This window comes from Myotis davidii, unplaced genomic scaffold (assembly GCF_000327345.1).
Source record: "Myotis davidii unplaced genomic scaffold, ASM32734v1 scaffold933, whole genome shotgun sequence".
NCBI lineage: Eukaryota > Metazoa > Chordata > Mammalia > Chiroptera > Vespertilionidae > Myotis > Myotis davidii.
The window spans coordinates 294,854-303,809 of NW_006285240.1; the positions used below are offsets into that span (position 1 = coordinate 294,854).

General features: G+C 44.9%; 1 protein-coding gene across 1 annotated transcript in view; it reads right to left on the reverse strand.

Annotated features, from left to right (window-relative positions):
• PRKG1 (protein kinase, cGMP-dependent, type I) overlaps positions 1 to 8,405 on the reverse strand; it is a 73,620-nt gene extending 65,215 nt beyond the window's left edge. The window contains exon 1 of the mRNA XM_015558820.1: positions 7,804 to 8,405. Within this exon, the coding sequence (XP_015414306.1) occupies positions 7,804 to 8,114 (311 nt within the window). The 5' untranslated portion in view covers positions 8,115 to 8,405. The remainder of the gene's footprint in view (positions 1 to 7,803) is intronic.
• Positions 8,406 to 8,956: the final 551 nt, after the last annotated feature.

Here is an 8,956-nt window from a genome sequence, read left to right on the forward strand (position 1 = left end):
GCAGGGAGGTGGTGATCACAGAGGGTCCAGTTCCCATCTCCCCGGGAGCCCCCCTGAGGGACCTACGGAGACTGCGGGTGTCATCTCAGACCTCTCATCGGCCAGCAGTGCCCAGATCTGTCCACTCACTCCCACCCGGCCCGGCCGGAAAAGAGGCTGAGAGCCTGATGTGCTCGCTCTGCTTTCTCTGAAGCCTCCTTGGAAAGTACTCCTCAGCCTGATCTCAGGCTGTTTGCCTTAAAAGGATAAAATATCTGTAGAGGGGAAAAAAAAAACACTGTAGCTGGCTGCACAGACTTCACATACCAGAAGGAGAGGCACTACAAGCCCCATCCTGCTCTTCCAAGGGGGCTCATCATTGTCTCACCTTCATACATTAAAACCTCATAGATGCATCAGGGGCCCAAGGGAACAGTCTTACTGGCTAACGAGGCAGCTGCCCCAGGGAGAGTGGAAACAAACTTGGGATGATGGCTGATCCTGATGTGTCATTTTTGAACAGTGGCCAGGACTCACGGCTGGCGGGAAAGAGGAAATATACTTCCATTGACCGGAGCTGCCGACAATGATCATGCTCCAGGCCCACACAGGTAACCCCAGAGATCAAGAGAGGGGCAGATGCTGTGGGGAGAGGGGCTTTGGAGCTGCCTGGCTCCACTGTAAGCAGGGATTTGGGTTGGTAGAAAGGGACCGAGGAAAGTGCTTTTCCAAAGGATGGGAATTCAAATAGCCAGAAACAACTGCAGTTGAATACTCCATGGAAAAGGTTCACAATGCTGGCTGCATATTGCAATCACCTGGGGAGTTGAAACAATATCCCTACACCTCAGGGCCACCCCAGAGCGATGGAATAGAATATCTGGAAGTGGCACCCCAGGAAAGATATTTTTAACATTTCCTAGAGAGACCTACCTGGACTCTAATATGCAGTCAAGGACGGGAACCAATAAGAATAAACAATAAGACATTTACTAAATAGTGCACACCTATAATATAGGGGGAATATCTGCTTTGGCAAATCCCTAGTGCTGAAAAGTTTTAGCCAACAGAAACACTCTACTCTTTAAGTGGAAAGTTTCTCCTTGCCTCTGTTTAATAACACACACACACACACACACACACACACACACACACACACCCTGTTGTCTTCTCAGAGTGGTTCCCAAATTTAGCTACACACTGAAGTTATCTGAGGAATCTTTTAAAAATACTGATGGCTGCTTCCACCCCCAGATATTCTAATTTTAATTGGCTTGGGGTAAAACCTAGGCACTGGATTTTTTTTAAAGGCTCCCCAGGTGGTTCTAATTGCAGTAAAGTTTGGACACCACTGACCTGTCTTATTTTTTTCCACTTCTCCCTAAGTACTTCACTTCCCATTTAATTACTGGGGAACAGATACACTCCCCAGAGAACAGCCTATAGGCGATTCATTGGGTTTTCCTGCAACTGCCTAATCCTCACACTCCTTCGGGAAGCAGGAGAACCTAATGGCTAAGGAGAACAGCCCTCGAGTTCAAATTCAGATTCAGCCTCTTACAAAGTGTGTGACCTTGAGCAACTTACTTGGCCTCTGAGCTTCAGTGGCCTGTACCTCAGTGCTGTGGAATGGGATACTCTGGAGTCTTCCTCTCAGGGTCGTTTGATAAAAATTACAGCCTGTGGACAGCACCGGGAGCAGTACCTGGCACAGAGTGAGTGCTCAGTAAATGTTAGCCATTATGATGATGAAGGGCAATGCCATTCTGACCCATTCTTTCAGAAACAGTGATGTGCTGACTTGCTCTTCTCATTTCTTTCTGCCCTGTGGACTGTTCCTGAACCACCAAGCCTCCCTGGTATCAGCCTATAGGATGTTTGAAAGGAACAATACATTCATTCAAATCAAGCATTGGCCTAAAGGGAAACATTTTAATGGTTTTCTGCCAAAATCCCAGTACAGTTCCCACACTCAGAGGAGGCAAGTCCTCCATATACTCCAGTTTGGGTGTCTCCTCTCTTCATCCACAAAGTGCTATTCAACTTGCAAATTCCATTCCAGTCTTATTCACCCATCATGCCCATTACTCCTTCCCAACTTATTTGCAAATATAGCATAGCTTTAGCAATGCTCATCTTGCTTTAAACTTTCCTGCCCAGCTCTCCCCTCCCCACCCCAACACACACACACAACTCCTCTTCCCACTCTACCCTCCTGCCTCTATCAAATGACTATGATTATAAAAGCCATTCAGAAACAAGGCACTTGTGGAAGTATACTATTAGCCCCACCTTTTGTTGAACATCTGTTCTGTGTGGCTGCAGTTCTTGTGCTATTGTTCATATTTACATGACGGGTTTTGGAGGGAGAACATTCCTCTGCTCTTACAAACAAAGTTATACTTAGAGAGTTCAAACAGGCTGCCCGTCCTTCTCAGAAAACAAATTTTAAGGAGATGCAGAGGAAAGCAGTCATTATAGAAAATGGTGAGAGGAAAGAAGAAGGGGTGTCAGAAGGCTGGGTGTGAGGAAGTCGAGACGTGCTGTCAGGGAAGGGGTGGCCAACAGCGCCAGCTCAACCATTCAGATTAGGATTCAAAATGCCACAGATGTGACTGCATAATAAGCTGTTGAGCCTACTGGTAAATGCTGCCTGCAGCATGTGCTTATGTATCACATTGTCTTGTGTTCTCAGAGCTTGGAAGGTTCAAGTCGGAGGGTTGGAATGCAGGCAGCAGGTCTGGTGCCCTGGGATGGGCAGCAGTACCTATGGCAGAGATGGCAGGAAGAGCAGCAGCCCAGTGTTCCAACTGGTTGCTAGGATACCATGGAGACCCTCCATTGCTAGGCAGACAGGGGGAAAAAATGTTTCCATATGCCTTATAACCTGCAAACAGCAACAATAGAAACATCCTCTGCCTACTTCTCCCCTTTCCCATTAGGAATCCAAACCCAACTCTTTAGTGAAATAACAAGTAGCAGGAGCTTGGCAATGTGGCTCAGTAGGGCCAGGAAGCTGGTCGTTTATATTCTCAGGCAGTCTCTGGAGCTCCTCTTTCGGGGCTTGTCAGTATTTTCATTACAAGCCACCCTTGAGGGGCGCACAACTTGACTGTGCTTCCAATCACGCGCGTAGGGTTTTAGCAACCTGTTCTCATATATTTTTTATAAAAGCTTCCACAGCTTCCCATTTCCTGCATAGACTAACACAAACCAACACACTCAAATAGGGAAGTCTATTAGAATAACGTTAAGTGGGAATTTAACTCTTCCACAAAAACAAGGAAGATGAATTTCAGAAAACAACTTCAGTTCTCCTGTCCCATTTGCCCAGATATGTGAGGAATCTAGTTAGAGTATTTTTTAAAAAAATTAGATTCTTTTCAGTGGGAACAGTTTGAAGTGAGTGGGTAAAGGAACTTGTTTTCTATTAAGAGTGGAACTGAGTTTTCTTAAGGGTTTTAACCATCTGCTGATTGGTTAAATTAAATGCCCTTACCAAGCTGGAATAGTTATGGCTATTAGCAGGATGGTGCTGGTCAGGGGTAGAGAACTGGACTGACATTCAAAGAGTCAGAGCTTCACTAATGGGTAACAAGTAGTCCTCCAGTAAAATGTGCACACACACACACACACACACACACACACACGTCTTGATTATTCTAAAAACAACAAAAATGCCCCCTTACCTACTTTATAAAATAGAAACTAATATGCTCATTCTCTCGGCCTAAACTAGCTTTCCTTCAATTCCCACTACCGCACTACTGTGTTCTGGTACAGCCACTAGTTGCTGTTATTCCCCAGATATACCCTCTGCTTTCTTTTGCTATCCATCCCTTTGCTGATGGCCCTGCCAATCCCCACCCCTCAAATCCCATTAGCACTAAATCATGGCCATCCTCCAAATATGTATTTACTTTAAATATCTTCATTTCAACAAGAGTTCCTGAAACCATAAAATTAAATGGGCTCGAATATATTTGCTGTCTTGAGTATCTCCTCTATGACTTGCCTACTCTACTTTCTAGAGTATTTACTTGTGCGGCATTATTAACCCTTTGTTAACTCCTTGACGATAGGATCTATGTATCTCTGACCTCCAATGCCTGATGATAGCTTATACATGAAAGACATCCCACAAAAGTATTCAACTGAGCTGTAGGGCACATCTGAAATTTAATGGCTACCTTTGAAGAAATCTGTTTTAATATTATGCCATCTGATTACACTGAAATGCTAAAATTCTCTCAACTTCCTACAAACTTTAACACACAGCCTGTAGAAAGACTCCATTTCTCTTGAGATGTTCTAGTGTCAAGGTTTAAAAGCTCACATAAGATCTTAAAATGAATGCCTCTCTAAAAATAAGAAAATATTCCTCAATATCCCCAGCTCTTCCAAAGTACTTCACAATCAAAAAGTGAAATATAACAAAACGTCATCATTCTCTGAAATGCAACTACCTCAGGGGTGAAAAGCAACAGCTTAACAAGAATACAGAGACACTAACCAGTTGTGATAGGAACTCAAGTTTATATAGACCAACTGAAATGACACGGAACCCTGTGACAGCAAAACAGAAAGGATGTGAGAATAGTTACCATAGGTAAAGGGTTTAGAATTCAGTGGTTCTCAACCTTCCTAATGCCGTGACCCTTTCATACAGTTCCTCATGTCGTGGTGACCCCCAACCATAAAATTATTTTCGTTGCTACTTCATAACTGTAATTTTGCTACTATTATGAACAGTAATGTAAATATCTGATATGCAGGATGTATTTTCATTGTTTGCAACCCATAGCAGAGACTGAATGTGCTAACCTATTATGGAGTTAATTTTTAAGAATGAAATAGCATGAAATAAAATAACTTTAAAAGTCCATGAGATATGTGTGTGTGTGTGCAGTTATCAGATAATCCTCAAAGAGACAGAGAAAACATCCAGAAGGCATAAAATGGATATTTTTCTCATTTTTAAGAGTTTATTTGCTCAATTTATTTGAAAATATATAGACTAATAATTTTACATTCTCAAGTCATTATTCGGCAGCAGTGGAATACAGATTCCAGTTTGCTACCTCAATTCTTTGTTTCACATCCCTAACACAAAAGGGGCTTAAGGGCTGTTTCTATACACATGTGAAAGAGAAGCAAAAACACTCTGCCCACCTCACAGATGTAGCAGGAGGGCCCGGCTTCTGTTGGAATCTGACCAAGCCTCCCCTCCAATTCCCATTTTAATGGGGAAACTTTCAAACCAAAAAAGTTAATACAATCTAAGTGAAGGAGTTAATTTTCATTTTACATTATTTTTAAATGATCAAAAATCACTAAAAAACAGAAGTTTTGAAAACGATCCTCCGAAGGCAACCTCAAGAAGCAAAAAGTAAGCAGGAACATATTTTCATTCATCAAATAACTGAGCAGAACAGTTACCTACATGTAATGGAGAGAAAATAGAAAACTAGCAAGATCATGAGTTAAAGTCAGTTTTATGTGACTTAAATGGTTTCATTTTAACTTGAAGCCATGATAACCTGTGTGTAAGTTCAAGAAAGATGACTAAATTTAAGTTGCACCAAAGATGAAATATAAAGACAAACACTTGTTAACAGTAAGTCTGTGTAATCAAATTACTTATAGTGGAATAAACTGAATTCAAACACATCTTCAGCTTGTCAAGTTTTCCTAATTCGTTGTGGAGCTATCTTGTACAATCATTCCAATGACATGATAATAATCATTTTGCATACAATATACTTCTCTTTCTCTTGAGGGGTACACTCTACCATTTAAGTCAATTTTGTTCTCGTTTTATGTAAGTGTGAAAAAAGAACAGATGTTTTTCCAAAATTATTTAAGCTTGGAAGACATGCTATCATTTTCTTCAATATAATCCTTCAGAATCACCAAAATCATCATGGAGATGTCTTAGTGGCTGACTTCTTTAAAGCCCAAGTTATTAAATATCAGAATGCACAGCATTGTTCCATAGATAAAACGTTTATTACAATAGAATTATTTGCCACACTCATTTCATTTTCCACCATGGGCTTTAAAAATAAAGTCTAGTAGTTCTCCATGTCAAGCACTAAAAGGTTTCTAAAACTTCAGCTCATTCTTTACTGCCTAGATTCCTTTGGATCTTGTCTGATACATTTCACTGCAGTTATCAGCTAGATTTATCATGCTTCATTATAAACCCTATTAAACTGGCCTTTTTATAAAAGTGGACTTTGCTCTGTATTACTCCAAAGTCCTGCCAATACTAAAATGAGATCCTGCAGAATCCTTAAAGATGCAGAGCTGCCTTTATTTTTTCATTATGCAAAACTTGGCCCAGGAGCGATGGCCATGTACCTGGTTAGCTAAAACAGGCAAGCATAACAGGACTGCAAATTAATTCACCATGCAGGTTTCTAAGGCAGATCTAAGTCTAACAACAAACTATTAGGGCAACTTGGTGAAGTCAGAAGCTCAGAAGCGTTTATACGGTCTCTTCCTCACTCTCTCGGAACAAAATCTCCTCATTAAGCTCAACCTGCATGAGAAACAGCACATGCTCTATGGGAACCAACAAGTATAGGTCTAACTCTAAGTTTCCAGAAGTATCATCAGTACATACGCTCAAGCTCCCTCCAACACAGCAAATACACATGAAGATAATCAAGTATTTACTCTTTCTCCTTATATCAGTCCCTTGTGTTTAGGGAGTGAAGGATTCCAAGGGACCTTGTATTATTATGTAACGCGTCATCTAGCCAATGTGTGATGTAGTTAGGAATAGAGCATCAAAACCTTTTACTTTATCAATTATCATATCTATTAAAAATAACTTTCATTCGGGCGCTCATTCCCTATTAACGTAAGTTCTTGTCCCTTTACTCTCCATAAGAACTCTAGAGTTAAGTGGTGTAGAACAAGTTTCATTCAATCTTTCCACCCACGTTGTGAAGCCTACTGACATCAGAACCACATAGTTCTCTAAAATGCTGGAACAACACGGATCAGTTGCATCAGAAGCCAGGGATAAGGCAAACAATGTGTCTCCCATTTCAGTAAAGGAAAAGCACTTCTCTATTTTTGAGCCTGGAAACATGCAAGCCTCTTGGGAGGAGGTGCCCCATTAGTAACAGTATGCAAATTCCGGAAGGAAAACAAGCAATATTCTCCCTCCGATGTTATGAAAAGCTCTTTAAGAAATCAACAGACTAGGCTTCCATGTGTGGATTGCAAATGTCATCCAATTGAGGAAATTAAAAAAAAAATCCTCCCTTAGATATGCGCGTTCGCTTGTTTTTGACACTTTGATGATGACAGAGCATCAGGTTTGAAGGGTACCAGCGAGAAGGGCCAGCATGGAGAGAAACCCGGGAGAGCCACAAACGCATAGAAAGTAAGGATGATATCAGACGCATTTCATTTCAAGTCTGATGAGCCTGCATTTAGGATTTTCCGGCTGGGCAGCTCTGCCAAGGCATTTGGGAAATGGGGTTTTTCTTCCGCTTCTCACACTCACGCACACACACACAGCCAGACACACACCTGGGGCGCATTCAAACTCTCTGTACAGTAGGTGGCATATGTGAATGCACATATTTAAAAAAAAATAGCTCGACATCCGACAAAGACGGGAAGGCAGCCTGGGTGCTGAGTCTGGCTGTAGAAACGTGCACAGCTCCGCAAGTAAAGGAAACATTTCTGAGGATGAGGACAGACATAGCAAGCGGGAGGGGCGGGGGCCCACAGACACAATACAGAGACCCGCAGCTCCCCACGCACAGGGTGCCCCAGGGCCCCCTGCGCGTAACCCCGGCTTACTGTGGGCTCTTGGGGTAGAAGGGCAGGGTCACATGGCTGAGATCCTGGATGTCGAAAGCGGTGGGCTCGGCGGAGATCGCCTGTCGCTTGGTGCGCGGCTCGCCCTGCAAGGTGCTGGCGCTCTGCTTCTGCGCCTGCTGGGTGGCCGGCCGGATCACCGAGCGGTACTTGTCCAGCTCGTTCTGCAGCTTCTGGATCAGTTCGTCCTTCTGATCCAACTCCAGCTCCAGCTCGTCGATGAGAGCATCCCGCTGCCGGAGCTCCTCGATCTTCTCCTGGAGCGCGTACTGGAGATCCCGCAGGGTGCCCATGCTCCTCCCGGCTGCCGGGGGCTCCTTCCCCGCGCTGCTCCGCGTCTCGGGGCTTCCTCCCCTCTCCGATCAACTTTCCCCAAAGTCGCTGCTGCCTCCCGAGTGCAAAAGCTTCCTACTTGAGACCAAAGCCAGCCCTGGCTTCTGAGCATGCCCAGTCCGCGGGCTCCAGCCACGGAGAGTTTCTGTGCAGATTCCACTTCTCGGGGCTGATGGAGAGGCTGAGTGTGGGGATGAGCAGAACGGCAGGTCCACCCCGGGAGGAAGCCTGGCGCGGTGGGCGCTGCAGGGGGTCCGGGAGCAGGAGACCCGGGCTCCGATGAGGCTCCCGGGCAGCGGTTGGGCTGCGGGGTCACTGGCGCTGGGAGCCAGAGGAAGCCAGTGGTGCGTGTGCGGAGCCTGATAACCCTGCGGGGCGCACCAGGGGCTGTGCAGGCGGAGCGAGGCGGGAGCCCCACTTTGGGGGTGGGGAGGGGAGAGGGGAAAGACAGCAAGGACCCCAGGCACTGGGAAGGTGACAGCCGGCTCCAGAGCAGAGGAGTCTTGAGGACAAGGGACTACAATCCTGGAAACGTGGGCGAGCAAAGCGTACTCTGCATCTTAAAAGCTCTGAGCTCTGGAGGTATTTTGACCACCAGCCTCACCAGGAAAGGCTCCGAGTCACGTGTCTGAACTCTCCCTACTCCCAAGCCACCGTTCCCACCCGGAGCGCAGCACACAGGTGGCCAAGGCCGGAAAAGAAACTTGCCTCTCAGGAGATAGAGCAACTCTGGATTCCCCTGAACATCCTAACATCCAGGTGTCTTTGGGGAAGGGAAGGGGGAGGAGGCTTCTGACTTCCC